At 47.9% G+C, this 24651-nt stretch overlaps 7 protein-coding genes across 7 annotated transcripts; 5 read left to right on the forward strand and 2 right to left on the reverse strand.

Annotated features, from left to right (window-relative positions):
* Positions 1-764: 764 nt before the first annotated feature.
* skn7 (uncharacterized protein) lies at positions 765-2963 on the reverse strand (the record flags this gene model as incomplete). Its single annotated transcript, XM_022636284.1, has 7 exons — positions 765-1276; positions 1325-1514; positions 1572-2453; positions 2503-2646; positions 2708-2780; positions 2836-2852; positions 2910-2963. 7 exons carry the CDS (start codon positions 2961-2963, stop codon positions 765-767), a joined length of 1872 nt encoding a protein of 623 aa, XP_022483819.1.
* Positions 2964-4194: 1231 nt separating this feature from the next.
* On the forward strand, positions 4195-4986 carry PENARI_c029G05608 (peroxiredoxin family protein; the record flags this gene model as incomplete). Its single annotated transcript, XM_022636298.1, has 5 exons — positions 4195-4402; positions 4465-4564; positions 4630-4675; positions 4743-4908; positions 4958-4986. The coding sequence occupies 5 exons, from the start codon at positions 4195-4197 to the stop codon at positions 4984-4986; spliced, it is 549 nt and encodes a 182-aa protein (XP_022483809.1).
* Positions 4987-5345: 359 nt separating this feature from the next.
* On the reverse strand, positions 5346-5880 carry PENARI_c029G09501 (BolA family protein; the record flags this gene model as incomplete). Its single annotated transcript, XM_022636329.1, has 2 exons — positions 5346-5518; positions 5616-5880. The coding sequence occupies 2 exons, from the start codon at positions 5878-5880 to the stop codon at positions 5346-5348; spliced, it is 438 nt and encodes a 145-aa protein (XP_022483860.1).
* A 238-nt stretch (positions 5881-6118) lies between these two features.
* Positions 6119-7436, forward strand: PENARI_c029G09832 (Nif3-like dinuclear metal center hexameric protein; the record flags this gene model as incomplete). Its single annotated transcript, XM_022636334.1, has 4 exons — positions 6119-6189; positions 6259-6302; positions 6368-6493; positions 6553-7436. The coding sequence occupies 4 exons, from the start codon at positions 6119-6121 to the stop codon at positions 7434-7436; spliced, it is 1125 nt and encodes a 374-aa protein (XP_022483853.1).
* A 1197-nt stretch (positions 7437-8633) lies between these two features.
* On the forward strand, positions 8634-14668 carry PENARI_c029G04259 (uncharacterized protein; the record flags this gene model as incomplete). The annotated part of the gene is made up of 7 exons (XM_022636289.1): positions 8634-8679; positions 8789-8896; positions 9482-10318; positions 13154-13506; positions 13560-14367; positions 14416-14586; positions 14637-14668. 7 exons carry the CDS (start codon positions 8634-8636, stop codon positions 14666-14668), a joined length of 2355 nt encoding a protein of 784 aa, XP_022483861.1.
* Positions 14669-15432: 764 nt separating this feature from the next.
* Positions 15433-20304, forward strand: PENARI_c029G08170 (uncharacterized protein; the record flags this gene model as incomplete). The annotated part of the gene is made up of 5 exons (XM_022636317.1): positions 15433-15721; positions 15785-15889; positions 15949-16048; positions 17259-17834; positions 20088-20304. The coding sequence occupies 5 exons, from the start codon at positions 15433-15435 to the stop codon at positions 20302-20304; spliced, it is 1287 nt and encodes a 428-aa protein (XP_022483872.1).
* A 383-nt stretch (positions 20305-20687) lies between these two features.
* On the forward strand, positions 20688-21003 carry PENARI_c029G02446 (uncharacterized protein; the record flags this gene model as incomplete). The annotated part of the gene is made up of 3 exons (XM_022636274.1): positions 20688-20705; positions 20756-20871; positions 20928-21003. The coding sequence occupies 3 exons, from the start codon at positions 20688-20690 to the stop codon at positions 21001-21003; spliced, it is 210 nt and encodes a 69-aa protein (XP_022483833.1).
* Between the last annotated feature and the right edge of the window lie 3648 nt (positions 21004-24651).

Genomic DNA, 24651 nt, shown 5'->3' on the forward strand with positions numbered 1-24651 from the left:
GACGGGTCTAGACTCCCCCGTTGTTCATGCCGATCCGTTCGGCTCCCAATGCTTGTTCTGATAGCTGTAGTGTTTGGCTCTCGGGGAGATTCGGGAGGTGAGCGTGAAAATTATACTCCGTAACCGGGGACGTATAGTAGAGACTAGAGATGCGAATCATGGGATTGGGAATTATTGAATTATTGGGTCTTGATGATGCATATGCATACGAAACCCCTTGTCTGTTCCAGGTTGGTTTTCTGGTTTTTCTGTGGTATGGCTTGTCCTGTCTCATACCATATCCTGGGATCCGTGCTAGACCCGATACCTGACCACGGACACATACCCCCACCCCTACGCCAACGTCTACTGTACACGTACTATAACACGCAGTACCTGAATCTGAATACAGTCAAGTTAAGTGAAGTAAAGAAAAAAATATGTTCGTAAATATATACCAGGCGAAAACAATCTCATAGGAGGTCAATATATAGAACTCTCCACGGTGGATATAGCTGACGCATGTCGAAAGTCCGCTATTCGAAATTCGCAAGTCGCAATTCGCCACCCCAGAACCAGCAAAACAAAGCCACCAACGCCGTAACCTGTAAAAGGGGGTGGAAGACAAAGACAATCCGCGACAAGCGGCCAATGTACGATTTGAAAACCTCGTTATAGACAAGTGGGAATCGTGAGAGATAGACAGGCGGAGAGGTGGAGGGAGATATAAAGAAAGGAGCAAGAGAAGGTATGAGGGATAAATCAAATTGGCGAGGGAGTTTAGATCAGCCAGGGCGACCTGCTTGCACGGCAAGCATGGGTTGAGGTTGGGGGTACATGCGCTGGCGTTTGGGCATGTTGGGGTTTTCTGTTGCGCTGGACATGTCTGAGATTTGGCGACGATGAGGGGGGCGGGAGGGGGCGCCTGCTGTAGGGACGGCGACTGGTGCTGCTGGGTATTGGATGCCGTTTTGGTCGACGGTGTATGCAGTCTGGGGTGCTGTGACGTATGCGCCCTGCACTGCGGGCATGTTTTGTGGGACGGCTTGCATATTTTGAAATTGGCCGGGGGATTGCCAGTTGCTCATGGAGCCTGCAGGCGACTGCCCTGGAGAGCTGTCTTCCTTGATTGATTGAGTGGCCGAGTTTTGGGCTGCGGCCATGGTTACTGCGGCGGCTGATGGTGGTACCTGCTCCATTGGACCGCGCGGTGTCGTCTTGAGGTGGTCCAGGTGTCTCTCCAGCATTTCAAGAAGACTCTTGCGAGTGAAGGGTTTCGGAAGAACGTCATCCATTCCTGAATGGGTTAGCCGGGCTCATTCCAATGCTATCACAAGATTCTTACCATGCTGGAAGTAGAGCTGGATGTCGTCACTTCGAATGTTGGAGGTCATGGCAATGATAGGAGTGCGATCAAATTGGCGGATAAGATGGCAAGCCGAGACGCCGTCCAAGTTGGGCATAATAATATCCATCAGAATAAGATCGTACTTCGAGCCGCCCTGGATTTTGTTGACAGCTTCCAGACCATCGAACTATCGAACTGATTAGCAAAATCGCCTCCTCGCCTCCCCACGACAAAGAATACATACCGCGCTATCAATGACACAATTGAAAGAATATAGGAATTTGCCACCAATCTGGCGGCATGTAGAATCGTCCTCAACCAGGAGGATCTGCGGGCTCCGAACCCAACCAGGGTCAACATTTGTGCTTTTCTTGCGATTATCAGCAAACTGTCGGCGAGCATCTGAAGTATCAATCTCCTGCTTAGCCGGCATCGGATAGGGAACATTGTTGATGTGCTCGCTGTACATGGGATCGATGCCGTTGGTGGCGCCGACCGGGTAGACCACTTGCTCCAGGTCGCCGGCCATTTTAGGGTAAACGAGTGCTTGGTTAGCAGGCGCAGTAGTTGTCGGACGAATAGAACCGTTTCGCGAGTTCGGATCCATTGCGGTCGTTGAAACGACCCCGGCTTTGGGGGCCTCGTTCATTGAGTCGACGCCGCTCATGTTGAGCTGCATTTCGGCGTTCATGTCGCTCAACAGCTTCGAGGCATTTTGAAGTGGTGAGGATGGCTCGTCGTCCACAGCTCCGACCTGAGACGGACTCATGGTTGTTCCGGCCTGGAAAGACACGGCCTTGCTGTCGCGGCGCTGGCGATCCACCGTGAGTAGGTGAGCCATCACCTGGTGGATGACATTTTCGTGGTTCAGGACTGTTTTTTGTACTCGCATCACTTCCTGCAGCATAAGTTGATGATCCACCGTGAGTTGGGCGTAGCGATCGGAGAGGTGCTGGATCTGCTGCTGTTGGGCGACAATCTGCTGGTTGAGGAGGTCGATCTGTTGGGTGGGCACCGAGTCATCGTTGCTCTGAGTTTGCTTTCGCGGGGCTGGTGCTTTTCGGCGGATGTTATCGAGGGACTCTTTGCTGTTCGCCCGGAATTCTGGGTGCTTGAATTCCCACGCCTGTTCAGTGTGAGAGGGGTTTCCTTCAACTTTGGCATGGGGAGCCTACATTTTGCCCGTATGGCGACTGGCCGTTTTCCTCATTGTTTTGGCGAACCTTGTGGAAGTCGTACTTGTTCAGTTGGCGTACAAAACTGGCGAAGTTGCTGTGCTTGAAATGCTTCGGTAGGATGGTCTTGGTGAATTTCTCGCACTGTCGGGAGAGATCGAGTTAGCCAAGATGCAGGGATCCCCATAAGCCACGGGCGCATTACCTCCAAGACCACGAAGCTATCTCCTTCATCACCCCAGCGTACAATCGACGCGTAGGTCGGGTCCTCCAGCATTCTAGGCAAACATCAGTATATAGGGGCAAGACGGCGAACACGTAGACCAAACTCACTTGTACAATTTGCGTACCTAGTCATGTTAGCCGATATCCTGTCATGGGGGAGAGGGGGGATTCGATTCACGTACAAAGTCGCTGGAGTTCCCAGCGGGGGCGGGATTGGAAGAGGTCTGGCCCTCCATGGCTAGACGGGTCGCGACCGGACAGACTGGTCTGGTCCCCTCGGAAAGAAGTAAATATTAAAAAAGTGAAGATGGGGCGAGAGGGTGGAAGAAGGGAAAAATTAAGATGGGGGTTGAGTTGGTTTGGCGGTAGAGCCAAGTACCAAAGTTACTGTGGAGGTACTGCCTGGTACATGCGATGGACTTTGATTCTTTTATTCTTTTCGTTTTATTATTTAATTATTTAATTCTTGTCATATTTTGGGACATGCAAGGAGTTCATCTACTCAGGGACCAACGAGGGGCAAATATCTGGTATGTACACCCTTTAAAGGTGTACAGTACGAAGGTAGCTATTGAGCGACTTTCTCTCCCAACATCTCAAGTCGGTGCGCAGAGGGACCATGCCCTCATGAGATGAAATCTGTGATGCCAAGGAGCGATTAATAAGGGACTCCACTGGAATGTGAGGAATTGTCCTCAACATGTTCCAAGACACTTGAATATGTTCCAAGGTTGTCTTTGATCTTTTAATACATAATGAACTACTTACCCACTTTATCGGTTTCCAATAGGAACCTTGTATAGCCTTATACTGCTTAGTTTACGGAGTCCATTTGCCTGCGATAACCGATGATACCTACCTAAGACATAGTATAGCAACCCTCAGCATACGCCCTAGAGGTCGACAGGGAAGCGCTGGCACTGTGGCACATACTGACAACATACATGCCGCACCTCCTATTTCGGCTGTCCAGTCCACGATGTTTGCGCCGAACTTCACGTGGAACTAGAAGATGACTGCATCCATCAACAGGGGGGAAGCAATCCAATCCACTGTGTTACAGGCCAAGGATCCACTGCGTCAGGGAGGAATAGGATGTGACTTGGTATCATCCGATTCGAAGAAGCCTTGTCCTCCCTGTTCTCACAAGTGAGCAGTTATTATATACTCGCGGTACGTGCGGTATAGCCTCCGTAGGTCGCACTGTAGACACAAAGCAGAATAGTATAGCTCGACGAGTCCGAATAATCGAAAACACTCTTTGTAAAACATAAAGAGAAAGAGAACACAAGTCAATGGAGCAGTAAAGCGGGAAAGGGTCAGGTCTAACGTGCAGATGCAAGCCATGACGAAATTCGTCCAAGCTCCCATACCCGCATACCTTCCGCTCCTCTCCTCTCCTCTCCTCCCTAGACCTACACAACTTCGTCTCAATCCATACATCTACCAAGTCAATTGATATACATCATGTTCGCCGCCCGCCGCCTCGCAACCAACGTGCCCCGCGTTCGCGCGCAAGCCTCCCTCTTCCACAGCACGGCGCCCGTATTCGTGCAAAAGGGCGACGCCATCCCCGACCTCGATTGTCTCGTCGAGAACTCCCCCGGAAATAAGATCAACTTGGCCAAGGAGATCAAGAACAAGGGCGTTATCATTGGAACCCCAGCTGCCTTCAGTGCGTGAACCTCGTGAAACAAACCCCGCATACCTGTCCAAAATGGAACTGACCTCTTTCAGGCCCTGCTTGCTCTAGCACCCATGTCCCTGGTTTCATTAACCACCCCAAGCTCAAGGAGGCTGGTCAAGCTTTTGTCATCTCCATCAATGACCCCTTCGTGTAAGCGGAACCTGTCGAGTTACACTGGTGTTTCAGGCATTTGTTGACGTTGATCTATCATATAGGACCAAGGCTTGGGCTGATTCCCTTGACCCCCAGGGCAAGAGCGGTGTATGTTTCTTTTCTCTCTCTATCCATTCAATTTTGTGGTAGAAACTCTGCTAACATGGCTTTTTAGGTTCGCTTCCTGGGTGACCCCTCCGGCAAGTTCACCGAGGCTCTGGACCTCAGCTTCGACAGCAGCGCCATCTTCGGCAACAACCGCAGCAAGCGCTACGCCCTCCTCGTCGAGAACGGTAAGGTCAAGGAGGCTTTCGTCGAGCCCGACAACACTGGTGTGAACGGTATGTCTCTTGTCCACGGAGTATATCGACCTATGCTAACATCCCCAAGTTTCCACCGCCGAGAAGGTTCTCGGTTAAACCGTTCAGCATAGACGTCCCTGTACCACCCTTGCACATATGCGAGAAAAATATAACATGATTGCCCGCGGCATATAATTGGTTTTATCCCTGCACTGTACTCGTAGCGCAAGGACGACTAATGTACAAAAGAATACCATCCATTCCAACCCGGCCAACGCCTGATAAACCGATCTAATAACCAAGGACGTAGCTGGATCAATGGAGTGGACAATTAAAATGGCTGATCCTGCCGATCAAAACACTCACTAAGTATCAGTCCGGTCCAGTTCAATATCTTCTATTCCTCCCTTGGGGACTCTTTAAGGGGAAAAAAAAGTTCATGGTTCGTCAAATTGCAGTCAGCTGCACAAATTGATTTACTGTGCTAGAGCCTGCCACTGCTCAGGGGTATAGCACTTAGGAGTCCAAGCATGGATAGCAGCGATCTCATCCTTAAGAGCAGCGTTGACGAGACGGTGTCGCGCAAGCATGGTCTTGCTCTCGAACTGGGGGGAAACAATAACAGCCTGGAAAGCTTGTCCACAGCCACCTATTATAAAGCAAGAGGTTAGCAAAAGATCGACCAATGCAGACCAAAACTGAAACAGTTTCTCCAGGTTATGACGCCATTCGGAATAGGTCCATACCAGACAGATCCTCAACCTCGACGTGCAGCGCCTGCAGCGTATCAATGAGCTTGTTCTTCAGCGAGTCGGCGGTAATTCCAGAAGTGTCGGCCATGGCGTTGAATGCAGCGGGAGAGCGCGCGGTTAGGGAGAACGAGGCCCGTTGGGTAGATGTGTAGGGAAGGGGAAACGATGCCGATGCCCGGGTGGCAGGGGTGTAGGGAGAGCGGAGAAGATAGCGGCAGCTTCTGCTCAGTGCGGTTACGGAGGAGGCGCGGGAGAACATCAAGGTTGGTCGGAGCAGGGGTGTGTAATTGAGAGATGGGCAGCCTGAGGTCACCGAAGTATGGCAAGTTTGGCGATTATTACAAATTCAGAGGCTCCCGCTGGCTGTGGCTGGTGTGTGGCACGTGTGTGGCGTTATCTTTTATCGGAGCTGTGCTTTTCCCGGCAACTTCGTGCTTATACTCGTTCTTCTTTACTTGATGAATTTCTTTGGCACTGCTGTGCGGCGTTCCTATACCATGCCTATCCTCTCAATGCCCAGTCATACCTCATACTTCACCCAGGCTGTGGTGACCTCTATGAGGAAGCTGTTCGTTCTCCCCCGCTTCATTCGAGAGCTCCCCGCATTATATTGAGCTTGGGTTGACCTTGAGTACAGTTACCCAGAGGCATTGGCAGACAAGAGCTTTGATAACACAGGATGTAAGCTTGTCCTATTTGAAACTCCGTCCAATGTTTACAATGTGCTAACCTTTGCTCAATGGTAGTGCTGCTCGAAGCTCCCTTCGACTATTCCCGCAAACAGAGGAACTCGGTTCTCCTGGCCATTGATCTCACCACAGCTGTTGCCGATGAAGCCATTGGAAAGCAATGCTCGGTTGTCGTGGCATACCGTATGTTGCACCGTCCATCATTGAAAATGTGAGCTCCTTCGATTAACACATTCCAACAGACCCGATTATCTTCCGCGGTCTCAAATCCCTCACCTTCGCCGACTCCCAACAAAAGTCCCTCCTCCGCCTGGCACAGCATGGCATCAGCGTCTATTCACCACATACAGCCGTCGACACCGTCCCCGGTGGGATGGCGGATTGGCTCTGCGACGTCGTGACAGGCAGCTTCAAGCCCAATTCAACAGCAAAGGCTGTCGTCAACCAGTGCGGATCCAATATGTACTCTGCGCCTTCCTACCCAGTAGCCCCCATCCCAACCGTCCACTCCTCACCGCAAGGACCACCACACACCCGCAGTACAATCCACCCCTCGCCGCCAGCCTCGGTCCCCGAGGGTTTCGAATCTGCAGGTGCCGGCCGCCTGGTCACATTTACCGAATCACAGCCCCTCGTCACGCTGATCGATAACATTGCCCATGGCATCGGTCTCCCGGGTGGTATCCCCATTGCCGTGCCGCAGGGTCGTTCAGTAGACGATATTCACATCAAAACTGTTGGCATGTGTCCCGGTTCTGGCTCTGGCGTCCTCCTCCGCGGTGACGGACCTATCCCGGACCTCCTCCTGACCGGTGAGATGAGCCACCACGAAGCTCTGGCAGCTACGGAGCGTGGATCGGTTGTTATTTCGCTCTCGCATACAAACTCTGAGCGGGGATATCTGCGTTCTGTTATGCAGCCTAAGTTGCTTAATGAAGTTGAACGGTCTTGGAATGCTTGTATGGATGAAGCTTCCGGATTCGAAGGTTCTGTGATGAGGGGTTTGGAGGAGGATAAAGAGAAACAGCTTGTCAGGGAACTTCACAATACGCAGGGCAGGGTTGAGGTTCATGTGAGTGAGGCTGATCGTGATCCTTATGGGATTATGATCTGGCGTGGTAACTAGTTTCTGTTGTTTGAGCTATCGTGGTGTTGGGCTTTCTAGTCTTGTCATATAGGGCTTGGATGAAGATCTATATGATTAAGCATGTTCAATGGGAATAGAATGGACGTTTACTATGAGGTTCCAATCGTGTGCTGAAGCTGCGATTCGAATGAATTTCAACCCTTAGACCGTAATAATGTTGACTCTAACATTGCCGCTTCGGGTTGCGATCGGCTCCGGGATCACAGGGTGAGTTAGTCACCCCGCCGCCCTGAGTCGCCCACTGAGCGACCCTGAGCTGCTCACTAAGCATCCTGATCGCTCACCCCGTTGCTCTGCCCTGACCAGCCCCTTCACTTCTCGTCTTGAATTCTGGCTTTTCGCCTGCTCCGATGGTAACCGCGCTGCTACTGGTGTTCCTAGGAGTCCAGATCCAGAGATAAGGTATTCCCACGTCGCTATAGTGCTCGCAATTTTCCGTCGATCGACTCGATTCCTTCTACTTGCATGAGGAACTCAGCACCTCAACTCTACGTTCCCTCGTGCGTTACGTTCCCTAGCCAATTCCGCCGACTTCACTTATCGCTAATTATTTTAGGTATCTCTATAGTAAGCTTAGCCTCTCTCTATTCGTCTACTTCTTATATAGTATACGAGGACACGGTGAGCGGGGGGCCAGAAATGGCTCCCATTGCACCGCCGTCTTGCCGCCCTCGACCGCCTGCCCGTCTGCGCCATCCCCTTGCCCCTTCGGGTTTGGTGCCCTCGTCCGCGCGCCCGTTCGGGTTTAGTGCCCCCTCTGGCCGCTTTTACCGCCCCCAACCTGCACCTCCATCTATAAAACACCGCTCGTCCTTCTCGCAGCTTTGTCGACGCACTTTCTCTTCTTTTCCCTGCCTGAAGCCCTTTTCCTTCGGTACCCACAATCTCCAATGGACTGGCTCGCCACTTGATGCATCGCCCCCTTTCATTTCCGTCGCAGATGCTGCTCGATCCACCGCTCAGCCGCCCTGACCGGCGTTGCCTGAAACGCCAACTGACTGCTTACAATTTGATGCGTCGAGGTTATGAAGGTCTCGACAATACCACACGATACGTGGCTAGAATTACAGCAAAAAGTTGAATACTATGAAGCTATCGAGCACATCTCTTGTTCGCGATCCTTTCGCTGAGCGCCTCGCTCATTGCGCTGGCAGTATTCTGCGCATCCGGAGAACAATGTCTCGGAAGTCCTTGACACGCCCACCCCGATTTGCCACGGTCCGTTAGAGGTTGCATTGTACAGTTGCAGGTGCCCCCTACTCCGCTTGTTTAAGAGCGCCTCGGGACAAGATCGTCGTCATAGCCGGTTTCGCCTGACCTCTGTTACCTAGCCGACGAGATATCGGACGACGATGTCGTGATACAGGCCAATGGCGAAATTGACGCATTCTTGCCTGGTCTCAATCGGTGCCATGTACTGCATCACGAGGCCGACGATGGTCCGACGGCCCCTGATCATGCGCATATCTGAGCGATTGGAGGCTAAACTGACGACAACTGTGGAACCGGGCTACAGTGGACCGTCAATGAGGTGTACAGAAACCTTTGCAGGTGGCCTGCGGTCCCTTGATGTGCAACCGGTGTGGCTCCGCGCCTTGATGTGACGGTGAAACGGCTCGAGTTGAAGGACGTGGTGAATTCCCTGCGCCGCATCACGGGTAACGTTTGTCTATAAAGGAGGTGACTATCCCCTTCGAATGGCTCAATCGGACAGAAATCCATCAGTTCCCCTTTCCCTCCCCCATCCCCCCTGCTACACACTTGACCTCCCATCCCACCTTCCCTTCCCAAAGCAACACCTTCAGGATTCTTCTAGCCATCTACCTTTTTCAGCATGTCAAACACCAGTTTTCGCCTGGAATCGTTTCGTCCATGGAATCCTTTCCAAGACAAAGCCCAGCCTCTTCGTGATCCCCCCGGAGCTTGTCGCTATCCAAGTCCGGTCTCGATCGCTGCAACCCCGCCATCCTCCAATTCAAGCGATCAAGACCCACAGAGCTGCAAACATTATTTTAACAAACCAGAGCGACATCCCCTTCCTGCCCGCCCGCCGACGGAAGTCTGCTTGGGTGGTTTGCATTCGGAGACCCCAAACCCTCGACGAGAATTGGAGGGCTCAGGTCGGACAACTTCTGCTATCAATTATCCCCAGTCTTTCGGCCCTGAGAGCATTCCGCAATCACAAAGCATAGTGTGTGCCGATGACGTCGCTCCTGCGATGTTTGCTGATAGTGTCCGTCGGGATACTGAGCATCAACCCCTCGGTCTGGAATCGGACGGCTCGGAGCCTATCGTCTTTGCTGGTCAGCAACCTCAAACTGTCGATTCTGAAGACGATGCTCAGACTAGAGAGCTTTCAGTTATTGGAACCATTGATCCTGCAATCCTAAACGGCTATGACTCTCCGGATGCTGACCAGGTGCAAACATCGGAGAGTATTGCAACACACCGGGCAGACTGTCCCGCGAAGTCCACTCGCTCCCAGAAGAAAGCATCATCCCTTCAAGGCAGACGACAGAACTCGAAGGGGACCATGGGCACTGATTGCCAGTCAAAAACCACAAAACGTTCGGGTGTGGGGAAAAGGCACATGAACAATAGACCCGGCCGGTTCAATAAAAGTTCCAGTCATCGCCAGAGCATTTCTTTCCCTACAGTTCGTGCTCAATTCTCGGCTCTTTCAGTCGAAGACCGACTGCAGTTCCTATCCTGGCTGTTTGAGGGTGCTCTATCTCATTGCGCCTCTTCGCCTTCCAGCCCCGGTGCCGCTTCTCTGCCAAGATGTGTCTCAGGCCAATTTGATGACATAACCTACGAGTGTGATCACACAAGCTTGAACACTGATCTGGTCGAAGTGCAAGGTACGTCTTCGAGAAGAGGACTACCGTGGTCCGGGGAGGAAGATCACCTTTTGATGAAGCTAAGAGAAGAGCAAAAACTCGCTTGGTCGGAGGTGATCAAGCAGTTTTCACGAAAATTCCCCGGGCGGAGCAAGGGATCCATTCAAGTCTACTGGAGTACTAGTCACAAGAAAAAAAGGTCATCTGTTCCCTTACCCCTCGATTAATCTTATGAAGTTCTAGTCTTGCCTTTAATTGATTTGCGACAATGAAAATATCATAATATCTGCGTGTCATTCTGATAACAGTAATAGACGTACCTGTAGGTCTCTGCGCGTGTGCGTAGCTTTCAGGGTCGCAGATCTGCCACAGCGCTCTGCTATCGAGTAGCTCTGTCGCTATTGTTGGACATAATTGACATATTTGATAAAACCTTCTGCACTATCGAAATCGTCACATTTGTGGATTTGATCTATGGCATCAGATGAATCTTCGAAGACGTGCTGAAAAGGTCCATCTTTTTGCGTAGGGAGTGAAGATTGTGGTGATCAGGGCTCTGGAATTCGATCGGCCATCGTTTTTAATTTCATTCGAGATTGTTAAATAGGATTCAACCCAGTATTCACTTCCTGTTGACGTGATACAGTCACAGGGGATGATAGCGTTATTCAATATCCAAGTTCATTGCTGCATGATGTAGTAAACTAATCCGAGGAGCTATGTACTACGTGTTACGACATAATTTTTCCGGTATGACCTCAATTACCATACAAAACAAGGGGATGAAGCTGCTGCTGAATAATCAAATACGGTAATACAGTGCGGGGAACTCACGAAATTTACCCCACTTCAGTTGACGTAGGCTCAGGGTATGCTCAGGGTGGGCTCATGGTAGGCTCAGGGTAGGCTCAGGGAAGGCTCAGGGTGGGCTCAGGGTGGCTCAGGGTAGGCTCAGGGTAGGCTCAGGGTAGGCTCAGGGTAGGCTCAGGGTAGGCTCAGGGTAGGCTCAGGGTAGGCTCAGGATTGGCTCAGGGTGGGCTCAGGATTGGCTCAGGGTGGGCTCAGTTGTACTTCAATGACCCAACGCCTCATCTAATCGGTCAATGGCCACCACACTGTAGACTGCAAGGATGCTTGACATTGTCCTGTTCCTCAAGAGATCTGCAGCGCCAAGAAAGAGAAGAATTACAAGATCCCTACTTCCGTTGCTTTCACGGGACATATTTTATCCATTCTTCTACTACGTAGAGAATGGACAACTCTATATCTATCGCTGAATCTTTGAAGCGAGATAGAGAAATATTGCGAGCCTCTCCCACGAAAAAAATGGGAAACCATCCACGTTGTCTTTGATTTCCAATTGTATTGGCGCGGATCTTTAATGTAAGAGATGGAACTTCTAATCTTGGTGCGAGTAAAACAAGGAACCGATATCTGGAGAACTTTGAGACTAAGTACAAGGCAAGGTGATCAATGGTACTGTATAGCGTATTTCCAAAGATTTCATCCCCTAATCAGTTATGCCACCATCAAATCAAACCAGTGGAATTACAGCATAGATGAACTCCGGTGTGATAACGGTGCCCAAGTTCATTCCCCTGATAGGTGCGTAGAGCGCGTATTTATACCTTTGGGAAGAATGTATTCATCAATAGGTAGTCACAATGCCTTCTAACTGAAAAGAAAACAGCAGGGGTTATCTTGTCTTGTCCAGCTAAGATTCAGACATTACTCTGCTGAAAAGACGAGCAGTCCATTCCAAAGATCTCGCAATATCTTTAGCAAAATTGAGGTCGAATATATGCGAGTTGTGCTTCTTGAGGTTATCATGTACTACTGACGGTGGTGAAAGGGGGTCTCTTTCTCTCAGCGAATGGCTTCCAGGAATTGGTCTTGGTGGTATAGTGAAAGTGATGAGGAAAACAGCGGGGAACTATTACTGTAAGTGCAAGAAGTGTGCACAAATTGCTTGAACTTGGTGATTTACTATCCTACCGAAAGTCTTTTTGGTCCTCTAATTTTACTTTCCAGTAGAAAATCGAGCCCAGGGTAGGCAACGCGGGTCCCAGGGTACTATTAGTAATTTGTAATTCCCAAGGAACTTCTCCTGTCAGAGCTCAAGCATCTAAATAATGCCGGTGTTTGGTTGCTGGCATATGCGACAACCCAGACATCCGTAGTCTGTTGCCGCTCTGAGAAAATCCTTTATGTGTTACCACGGGCCTTTGAATGCATGATTGGTGCTCCGAGAAACATGCCGATTACTCCTAGGACGAAAGAACCCATTCCTAGGAACTTATCTGGAATCAACAAACGGACTGTAATCATCAAATCTGGTTACATATTTTGCCTTACTGTAGACTTTGAAACCAACAGACACTATAAATTCTGGTTTTCCTCTTCAAACAGATCTTTCGCTTCTACCGGTACAGCTTCAGTTCAACTTAAACGTGTTATGCTACAACAATCGCCTCTGCATACTGGATTCCTCTGCGTCGCAGTACCACTCGCCCCGAACAGAAACCACCTTTCTCAATACACATTCCGCTTCTGCGCCTGCTGAGTAGAGCACGTGACATATGATATTGCTGTGCATCGGAAGTGACAGTCTGTCACCGATTGTTGTGTCCACGCTTCCTAGAGCTATCACACATCTTGCTTAACAGGTCGAAAACATTGGTGCATGGCTTCCAATATTGATTGGTCCAACCACAATGCCTCTTTACTCCTGCCAGTCATGCCGCAATGCGAAAATTCGATGCAATCGTGAAGTTCCCCATTGTCAAGCTTGTGTCAGGCGTGGTAAATTGTGTGTCTATGAGATGAAAGGGTCTGACCGGAGACCTGCTCTCTCAGAACGGCCAAATCAGCAAACGCAAAAGCAAGAGGGTGGATCTGGTGAATATCAAATTACATGGGAAGTACAAGAACCGCCAAACGAACAGCCTTTGCAACACGGAACGAAAACAGCTGAGGCGATGCAACATGGTGCAGATGATGAACATATCCAGCACTTGGAAAAAGATGGTTCCGAACAAGACCAAAAGCCGCCTCCTGAGATGCTGCCAAATATTGTCGCGGCTTCGGTGGCGGAGGAAGCTTCGGTTTCCCAAACAAATGGCCCTACAGCTGCTGAAGATATTGCGGAACGGCCTCGAAGCCTGTCAACCTCTCAACCTACAAAGCCTTTTGCGCAGATGAGCCTTCCGGTAATAATCGAAACTTTAGAAGCAATTATGACTAACGGCTAACTGTTGACTAGACCTCTTTGCCTCCAAGGCCGAATTTTGAATTTAGGATAGCTGGGAAACACATTTACGGTCCACACACAGTCCACCAACTCTTGTTGGTTTTAAGTTACCTTTTCATTTCTGCAATGCTTCCTACAGATGAAGGAGCTCTGTGGAAGGTCATATGTCGCCGCGCCCGTGACTGGGAAGAGAGCTTCGTCTTGCTCCATGGTCATGTTCAAGGGTGGCTAATTGGTATCCGCGAAGCTTTGACTGAGTCCGATGGGCTGCACACAGTAACATTGGAAGACATTGTGCTCCAAACAAGATATATATTGTTCATTATTGGGCAAAATGCATCCCCTCATTCGAGCTTTCTAGCTGAAAACTCGCAAACCGAACACCCTCCGTACCGGCCGTTTGGAGTGAGGGCAAGCGTCGCATTGATTTGTCATGTCTTTGAAGGCATCCGGGCTGGTGAACTTGAGGGATATGAATCAAAGGAGATCTGGACTCGCGACCAAAGCTTTCTGTCAACGATGGCATGCCGGCTCAAAGAATCGCCATTGTTTGGCGCCAAGGTCTCAATGCATCATTTGCAGTCTATGATACTAAGCCTACAGAAAGCTTTTCAGTGTGAAGAAATCCGTGTTTCCAGCATGAAACCCATGATTTTGAGAATTGAAAGCCAATTAGAAGTGGCGAGATATTACCGCCGGGCATTTCTAGCTTTCAACCCGATGCTGTTGCCAAAGATATTGGACTCATTCGGTGAAGCTAATATCTCTATCCTGTCTGATCCACACCAACTTTGCAATATGGAATGGAGACTTGAAAGAAGTAAGTAAATTGATGTTTAGACTGATTCGGCATTTGACATGGGTATAGCCAATCTGGCCTTGCGTCTGGCCGACATTTTCACGTCACTTACGCCAGAGCGCCTAGACATTGCTTTCAAAGTCACCCGTGAGATCCAGCAGTCTAAGGCGGATAAAGTCGTTGCCATTGAGATGTTTCATGTCAAGTCCTTCGAAGAAACTTACAAGTTAAACAAAAGCTGTAAGTCACCGCATTACAAATTGTGCCGAAAAGTCTTCTAACTGTTGCAGACCCCACCATTGTTCGGGTTTTTCATGTTTGACAGTGACATTATGGGATGGATTGGAACCTCAATATAGCCCTTTTGGACCCTATATACCGAGATGACGCGAAAGTTGAGGTTGTTCTATAGAAACAAAAGGCGCGAAATTCTCGAATATATGAATGGAACGTGAAGATTAGCGGAGAATGAGATGGACTGTCCATAATTTCGGTTTGTAAACTCATGGATCAGCCATCTTTAGATTGTAATGTTCTTATGGGCAGTACTGTATTGTTGATGGACCGCACTGAATGAGGGTGAACGCGGTGAATGAACACTGGTGATGAAAATTCGATTAGATTTGTCAAACTAAATCTGTTCTAGAGAGGCCACTTGAACAATATCTGTGTCAGTGAGAGAGGGGCAGTGTTTATTGGATGTATAGAACCATGTTCAATAGCTCCATCGACATCATCAATTGCGGTTCATGCTCTTGCGGAAGTCTGTTTGCCTTTGTCATATTCACCGGAAGGCGAATTTGAATTTCTGACTGGAGGAATGAATACAGTACGGGGCTCGCACTCAATTACTCTTAATAAAAACGCAGAGAAGTAAAAACTCAGCTAAAAATATCGTGTGTTGATGATGTGATGTGTCTTCACTATACTTGCACTAAAAAGTCATTGAAATCAATGCATATAAATATTGCTTGCTCCCTGCCTTTGACCGGCCTTTGAACTTTACGAACTCCCACTTCACAACTCAGTTACCTACTTCGCTCTCCAACTCCAACCTAGAGTCCACAATTTACTCCAACGTCCCGAATGAAGCCCCTCACATGCCTTTCCCTACTGGCTGCCTCTGCTATCGCCGCACCTATCGCCATTTCTTTCCCCAAACACTTCCACCTCAAGTCCAGAGGCGCCACCAACCAAGAGCATAACAACCTCTATGTTTACGCATACCACACGGGCCCAGGCCTCAATGATGCCGCTCTGACCAAGGATGTGAATACTGCAAGCTCTATTTTCTTAACTGGCACAAAAGCCCTCTTCAATTTCAACACTGAATCCCCTTGGGGAGTCGTCGCCACCGGCGATACCAAATATACCTGTGAGTACTCGCCCCTGGAACGTCGCATACTGGTTTGAATACGGACTAACGAACTTTGTCAAGCCTGGGATCCGATCTCGATCAACGCATGCCAAGGAAGTAATGGATTCTCTGTCAAAGGCAACAACTTCCAGTGGTCAGAAGACAGCAGCTTCGGTGGATGGCTCGGTAAGGCCCCAGCGTCGTTGCTCTCCCCCAGAAGAAGATTTAGTCCTAACATTCGATAGTCTGCGACTGGTATCACAATGTGCCCCAGTTGTTCTACTTGAACCGCGATCATGACGCCGCTATCCCCTCCAGTTGCAGCAAGGTCCAATTGAAGGTGGAGTATATTAAATAGACACGGTAGCATTGAATTTGATCGCTTTGCATAGCACTACATGTGATGATTGTTTAATGACTTACATTCTACTAGATGGTAGCAAGTTTGAGTGAAAAGTTGCGCCGAATTACCTTTAAAATTGGACGTGGCTTGTTTCTGTGCTATGCAAATTCTGCTAGTAAAGCATCGGGATACCAAATGGAAAAGACACTAGTAGGAATAAAAGGTGATGCGCGAAGCACCGTGTCATATTATGGTTGAACTCGACTGACTCCACCTCGAGTTGTGAAAGTCATGTACTTGTTGATGGCTCTATCTGCCTTGGGAACGCACATACTTGCCCTAGGAGTTGTCTTGCCCCCGGAGTCTTGGTCGGCTATTCCCAGGAGCAACATGGCTGCCAGATCATAGTTGGTTATGATTAGGAACGTGTGGAAGGGAGTTGCATTTCCGACCCTCAGGGGTTGTTATTGCGACATGATTCGGCTGCGCCGAAAGCTACAAAAGAAAAGCTCAACCAGCGGAGTCTCTTTTGTGGTTCTACGAGCGCTGGAGCCTAGATTCATCGGTTACAGTCCGCTATTATTGTCCGATATGATAATGAGTGTTCTCATTCCAGCACCTTTGGCGATGTACGTGTGGTGAACGGTGTCACATATCAATGTCGATACTGTATCAACGTTAATAATAAAACACCAATGAACACCGAAAGCATGTGAATCATCTGCCCATAGAAGATATCTACAGTACGTCCCGAAACTGGTGCAACCGCCTACACTCTTCAGGTGATTCTCTAGCCCCACCGCCAAGAGACACTAGAACGTATTGGGAATAACCCAGGAATATCAATATTCCTGTACCAGTCTCGATACCGTGATTTACTATTATTAAAATACGGTGCCTCGTCTCGTAATTGTATTGGCGATCCAAGGGAACTAGAATTTTCCATGGAAATGCAAACAAGGCAAACAATAGAGCTGAGGAGTTCCTCGACAATCTGGCGACCTGTCACCTCCCTCCCGCTCCTGTCCAAGTGACGGTCTGGGGAGCTTACTCGGCACCAGACCTTGCAAATAGTGACTTGTATTACTTGGTTGCTGTCCCTGCAGACTACTCATGAACCTGCTTATCATAATACTCAGCCTGTCAGCCACAGTCCTCTCTTGACGTCCTGTAACACACTTGGTGGAAGCTAACACACAACCATGTTAATAGACTCCTCGGTGGCATCTTCTGCCTTGGGGGGATGACTTACACTCCTTTCAACAATGATGATGATGATGATGATGCTTACCGACCTGAACTGCCCAATCTATGGGAACGGACTCCCTCGTATGCCCCCACCCCTGGTTACCCAGACCGCGAATGGACGCCATCAGTAATCTGTCCTTCACCCGATCCCGAGGACATAGTTGGTGAATGTTCACCTCCCTTGCATCAACACCCGTCCGACCATCAGAGTTTTGATCCTGTGGTTGAACGTGCAGATGGAAATGCATGGGATGAACAATCTCCGGACTGTATCCACTACCAGATCGAGTGGAGGGTTAAATTGAACAATCGAGTTGTGGTCAAGGATACAAAACAAGACCTGACTCAACCGCCTAGATCCTACTGGGAACAGATAAAAGAGGACGCTTGTAATATTCTGCGACGGAAGACAGCCCGTGGCCGACGGGTGAGACTAGATGATACTGACATGGTCTTATCGGTGAACTCCCAACGGGACATTGACAAACATTTTGAAGGCACTAGTGTTGATTGGACAGCGGTGGAGAAACAGCTGCTAGCGTGGGCCTCTCTATTTCGTCGAGGCAAGACGATCCGGCTTCAGATAACGATCAACTACATAGAGGACAGTGGGTCTCTTCCTTCTAGAACAGACAAGAGAGGAAAGTCATCGGTGACTACAGTACGTCCCGAAACTGGTGCAACCGCCTACACTCTTCAAGTGATAATTTGGCCCCACTGCCAAGAGACCCTAGACCATATTGGGCCCCTATTCGGAATAACAATATTCCTGTACCAGTCACAATACCGTGATTTACTTTCATTAAAATACGGTGCCTCGTCTTGTAACTGTATTGGCGATCCAAGGGAACTAGAATTTCCATGGAAATGCAAACAAGTCAAACACTACAACAAATGAACTGCCATATCTTCACCATAATATCAACGCCCCGCATTTCAGCTGGAAGCTTTTCAGCCCGCTGATCCTCACGTTGGACCCGGGTACATAAACCACACCTGAGTCATGTTCTATACGTTCACAGATCTCCCGAAACCACTACTAATAGTAACAATCTCCATCTATATCGATATCGTCATGGCGACAGCAGTTTCATGTACAGTCAACGACGCAGTCTTCTGCGAGTATCATGTCGCGGAAGTCGTATGTATCTGCCCATTTACGGATTGCGATGCCCAGAAAATTTTGACGAAGCATCCTCCAGTGTAATGAGTGCGATGCCGATTATCGAGAGGAAAACGATTCATTTTACGGGGTGAGTATATCAACAATGGCTCCGCCATTTTTCCATCTCCCATTACGTGCTACTGAATACTCATGACATAAATCACTTTAGCTAAGCGACGCTGAAGGATACTTGGTAAATGAAGTCTGTTTTTATGTAGTTAAAGTGTGAGAGGTGCAGTCATGAGAAATGAATGATATATGTGGTTGATCTAATAAAACTAGATCGAGATAACACAATCCATCTCTTCGAGGTCGAGTGCCTGCTCCTGTGATTCTTTGAAATGGGGATTGTTAAAAATTCTTGTGAGGACAGGTGATTCTGCACATAGCAAGTCTGGAAACTCCCGCAGGGACTGAGCACTCCCGCAGGACTGAGAAGCCAAGACAGGCCAGTCCGAGAAAGAAAATTTAGAAGGCACACGCTTTCTCTGACTTTGTTCGTTTCAGGGCATTCGTTCATAAAATACATATTAAAAATTAGTAAGATTATCTTAAGTTAATGATAAGGAGGATATATTATTTACTTAAATAACAGGTTAATATTGTTAGAAACGCAGAAGTATAGTTTAGTCGAAAATGTAGGAGAAGGGTTTGGTCGAAAATGCAGTCATTATTTTTGACCAATTCCTCATTGGGAATTTCGGACCAAACCACTAATCCAGTTAGAAAACTTCAACCTCCCACCACGCATTTAATAAAATAGATAAAAATAAATGGGTTTCACATATAGATTCATAATAGATAGGAGAATAAATGAAAAATATAAAAATAGTAAATATCATCAGATAGAGGGTGTCGTATGTGCCAGTATTTGGCTAGTAGAGAAAGAGGCGGAAGTGGCAATCTAGGACGAGGACTAGTGGGAAAGCGGAGAGTTGGCAGACGATCTTGCCAGATCGCCAGATCTATCAAGCAATTCTACAGGATTTGATGTATCATTACAAATTCATTACAATACGTTGACAACTTAGTATAATCATTACGAACTGTTTTCTGCCCAATTTACAGAGCGGTGATACTAATCAGGATTAGCGTATCACGAAATTATTTTCCGGGAATCAAGTCGAAAGAGTTTGGGGTCAAACTGATTTCGAAAACTACTGTACCTTCCAAATGCTCATAGGAAACCCACCGTAGGGTGATCCAAAGGAAAGGTAGACTGAATAAGACGTAGATACCCGTAACGCGATCGGCGGATGACAATAATATGTACATGTAAAAGGAGCACTATCTGGTAAATTTCCAATTCTGCATCGTTTACAGGTAGATCTTTGGCAGTGAGGTTCGTGATGGCGTTATATTATATTACTTCTTGCGTATGTTACAGAGCTTCGCCTTGTCCGTCTTCTCCTTTTTTACAGCAATACTATGATTGGCATCCTTTAATTATAATACACTATTGTGCGAAGGAGACGTAAGTTGTCGCTTACTTTTCTGCGTTATAATAGCGCGTATATAGCGTTTATTTTAGCAACAGTTTTAGCAGCAATACTAGTACTCTCAGAGGCTATCTAAGCGTGATGTAAGACACGCCTAGAAGAAGACAACACTTATGCGAACACGACCAGTACAGAACCGGACAGCTCTGGATCCAACAGTGGACACGTGACCCCCAAGGAGATTCGACAGATCATTGAACAACTGCAACACACCATCAATAAGCAAAGCGTGCTGATCCAGGCGACTAGAACCGAGCTGCGGGAAGTGAGACACAGCCAGAGCGAGCTACAGAACCAGAATGAAACGCTACGGGAAGAGATTCAAGCGAAACGTGAGGGAGATTAGGTTGAGTTCCTACCGTGAACACAGACGAGCAGGGGTCAGCTGGGTGGGGCTGACCCTACACAGACACCCCCGCCCGGACTCAGTTCCCTACAGGGTGATGACGTGTCTAGTGACGCCATTTACCAGCGGAGTGGGAAAGTGCAGATGCAGAAACTCCATTCAGCGGGATGATGCATCAATCATATTCCAAAAACTGGAGAACCCGGGAAAAGCCGGGCCCTAGTTCGTGATGATATAAAGAGGTCCGCTTGCGCTCATCTCCACGTAGTATTATAAAAGGCTATATTCCAAAAGTTGGAAGCAATATAATCTTTTATTTAATTCCTTGCGAAAGCCTATTATACTTCAAAACAGACAAACATTCGCTTCAACATCAGCCCATCATGGCGGAGAAGTTCATTGTAAGACACTCTCATTCACACCCTATGGAGATTTCATTAATTAGTTTTAGGTTGTCTTCAAAGACAATGTTACACCAGATGTGATCGACCGTTATGCAGCAAGGGTCGAGGAATTAGGTGGTATGATGATTCATAGATATGATGGTACAACTTTGAACGGATTCGCGTTCGTGTTAACCTTAACCCCCACTTCACATATAAGTATGCTGATTACAAGACCAGCGCCGATCTTACCGAGCAGTGTCTGACTTCGTTGCAAGGAGACGATCTCATTGACTATGTCGAACCCTCGGATTGACGTTTATCGCCTTTAAAACCTCGAAGTGAATGTGAAGGGAATCATTTTGCTGTCAAATCGGTGAAATGGCCAGGTGTCCGCTTACTTGCAGGAAAGTGTTCTACAAACTATGCTAGCACAGTACGGCTGGTTAGGTGAATTTAATGGTGAATCTTACCTTGAAACCATAGAAATACAAGTCATGTTTGCCTGACTTACTCAGATCTGAGCTCACAACTTTTGCAGCTTATTGTACAGCTTATATTCAGTATTCGGGCGACATGCTTTACGGCTAGCCGCGGACCCCTTTTGAACCACTAAACCTACCACAAAAAGTAGATATTTGGGGCTGCCAAACACTCTTATATTACGGCGTACCTAGTACCACAACAATCAAGATTTACTACTATCGAAAATTCAGAGTGGAAGGTGTACTTTTACGGAGTAGCTATGTTACCGCACAGGGGCTTCGCACACTGGGCCGGGTTCGATTCTAGAGATTTGCCACCAATCAACCGAAAGCGGTCGGAGACACCCGCACCGCTCCGTAGAGATGGCTTAGCGGTACATAATGATCGAGGCAGTCGTGATTAGGTCGGGTTGTCTCGGGCGGGCATAAATGTTTCGTCTATACCAACCATTGCTACACTGCTACAAATGGAGACGAGTGAGATATGTAGGCCAGTACGGGGCACCTGCAGTCTGAACATGGTGATGTAGGTCTCCTTGACAGAAGGCTTCAGCACAAAAAAATGGTCTGATCTTCCTTCTCTACGTCATCAGTGAAATTTGCAACTTGCCGAGATATCGATGAATTTGATTTCGAATAACTCCGAAGTACGAAGCAATGTGCGCAGTGCTACACGGGCGGAAGATCTGATCAGCAGTGTTGACGATCTTGGCAAGAACTCCACCTGAATGGGAGGCCTGCGCTAAGTTCACTCCCTCATCTTTACAGCTTGCTTGGCATCTAGAAGGGGCAAGGTGCATGTCGATCATTCATTGGACGGACGACCCACAGTTTATTCTTCCTAGCGGCGTTCGGCCCTCCCGAGGAGATGGTGATCGCTCTAACCCTGAGCGAACCCGCTGATTTCTGCAGTGCATGACGTAGATATAAACCGCACATCATTCCTGCTTTTCCAAGATATACGCAGTTCAGCTGAAGTTCTAGTCGCCACTTTCCTCCAACTCATCTATTCGAAGAAAATTAGCTATTGACCACCGCACAAACAACACCGTATTCAACGTTACTTAGTTTTTACTCCCAATATCTGTTCAAGCCACTTACAATCCAGACTGTGACCAAAACTTTCCTCGTCTCTATCACATACTGTACAACAATCCTATTAAGGTTGATATGTCTTTCATGGTGGAAAAAGTCAAAATCTTCTTTTTGAAGGGGAGCCGATCGAAATCATGAATGGGCAGCAGCATACTATCCCGTCAAAAAAGGCACAGAGAGTTGTCGTTTTTTCTAAAGATGGGAGCTCACGCCTCTACAATGCGAGTCAAGGGTATGACTTCAAAGAGAATGTACCTGTTACATTTAGCGGTAAGCGTACGACCTGTCTTAATATCTGGAGAACCCTTGCTTACTATAAACTAGGCCCAACACAAGATGGCGTGATTTCTGCTCTCACTCCGGTAGGACTGGGAGGAAAATGGAGGGCTGTGGAATAATCTTGCCGAGATGTTCTATTCCTGTATCCACTCACAAATATATCTCTTTTCATTAGATTTGCGGGTAGAACACAAATTCAAGCCTGCAAGCAAATTTAAATATTGTAGTCGCCAATGTAACTCCCGAACTAAAGCAGGTCAGAAAGCAGGTCCGGGAAATACATAAGCATGTGTCGGTCCGGGCGGAAAAATGATTTGATAGTCAATTTAATGGGATTGCTTTAAAGTTAAGCAGCGAAACTGTCTCGAATTTAGTCACGCTACATCTCCTCTATAGTCAACCCTGCGTGACGGAATGGCCTTCTGCGCTTTCCTTCCTCGCGCCGACCCATCAACACACCATTCGGGAAGGTGTCAAAATCTGGTTCTGGATTTTCTTCGTAGGAATACCAATACGCCGGATAAAAGCCTTGAGCTCAGCGAAAAACTCAATAGGATTCAAATCAGGAGAATATGGAGGCAGATACACTAGCGTTACGCCAGCTTCTGAGCACATCTGTTCAATTCTGTCCGAGTAATGAAAGGATGCATTATCCATCACTAGCACAGACTTCGGTTCAGACAATTTCCCACAGTGCTGGAGAAACTGTTTGATAAAATCCTCAAAGACGGATGCGTCAGTTGAACCCTGGAACACTCTAGACAAAACAATGCCGTCTTGTATATACGCAGGCAGGGTTTGATAGCGCTGATCACGATGAAATTTCGACAATTGAACCGGTGCAGTACCAAGGGGAGACCAACCCGTTCGCTGGAAGCCTATTCGTTTATCACATCCAGATTCATCAACATAGACAAGATGGTAAGACTTGAAGTCTGATATAAAATGATGGTATTCGTCCCGGAGATCAAGGTTGCACTCTCGGGCCTTGATATATGCCGTATTTTTTGACCAGCCTTTGGATATGAGGACGCGACTTACGCTAGATTTCGTCGCTTGAAGAGCGAATTCGTCCCACAGTAAAACCACCATCTCTTCTAGATATAAGGTAGTTTTTTCAATCACATAATCACGCAAAGTCTCGAGCATGACTGGAGTGGTCGTCCGCCTTTAATTAGCGGTGCTTTGACGCTGCCAAACACTCTTATATTGGAAAAGATTTTTGAAATGATGCTCTTGTTGCAGCCAGCGACGCGTGCCATCCCCCTCAGTTATAGATAGTTCGTCACTGTGGATCATGTCATAGATAAGCTCATGTTTGGAAGAGACTAGGTTTGGAGCCATCTTTGGTTGGACCACTGGTGATTGATTGTCAAAGTGCCTCCCGAGGAAAATGTGCTGCGGGTGAGGGGCATGGAGATGTCAAATGTATTGAATTTACAAGCTAATACACGCCTAAACTTACTATGTAATATGCTTACGAAGAAATACCTGCACAACTGTCGGAATAATTCCAAATATAGACTAAGGTTTCTTGGCAGTGGGGCTAAATAATCACTGAAAGAGTGTAGACGGTTGCACCAGTTTCGGGACGTACTGTATCTGAGCCGTGTTGCTCGCATCTTTGATAGTGGGACTTGGTTAAATTTGCTCAGTGCAAACTCGTTTTTGATCGGCCGCGTTGATCCACCAAACAGTGGCAGTTGTCGCACGGTTGGAAACAGATCCTAACCTTGTTGGCAAAATAAGCTCAACAGAGGAGACAAAAAATTGGTGGCTACATTTTCCTGAGGAACGGCTCGGGAGTTTGTCAACCAACAGCAAAGCATAGCTTCCTCGTCTCACGATTTCACCAAAATTGAAATGGCCTATGTACAACCTATCACACATCTTGGAGATGTTGATAGTATATTTGCCCCGTTCTACAGGACAGTAAACCCTGGGAACGCACGGGGGGATTCCAGGACCCGCTTTACTCCCAAGACATCGGTCAAGTTTTCCGAGGCCGTCAACCTTAAAGATAAGAAGTGTGCTTCAACTTGAAACATTGTTATCCAGTAAATTCGTATAAGGATTGCCACTAAGGGAGCAGATAATTAAAAGGG

This window comes from Penicillium arizonense, assembly GCF_001773325.1.
Source record: "Penicillium arizonense strain CBS 141311 chromosome Unknown PENARI_contig029, whole genome shotgun sequence".
Lineage (NCBI taxonomy): Eukaryota > Fungi > Ascomycota > Eurotiomycetes > Eurotiales > Aspergillaceae > Penicillium > Penicillium arizonense.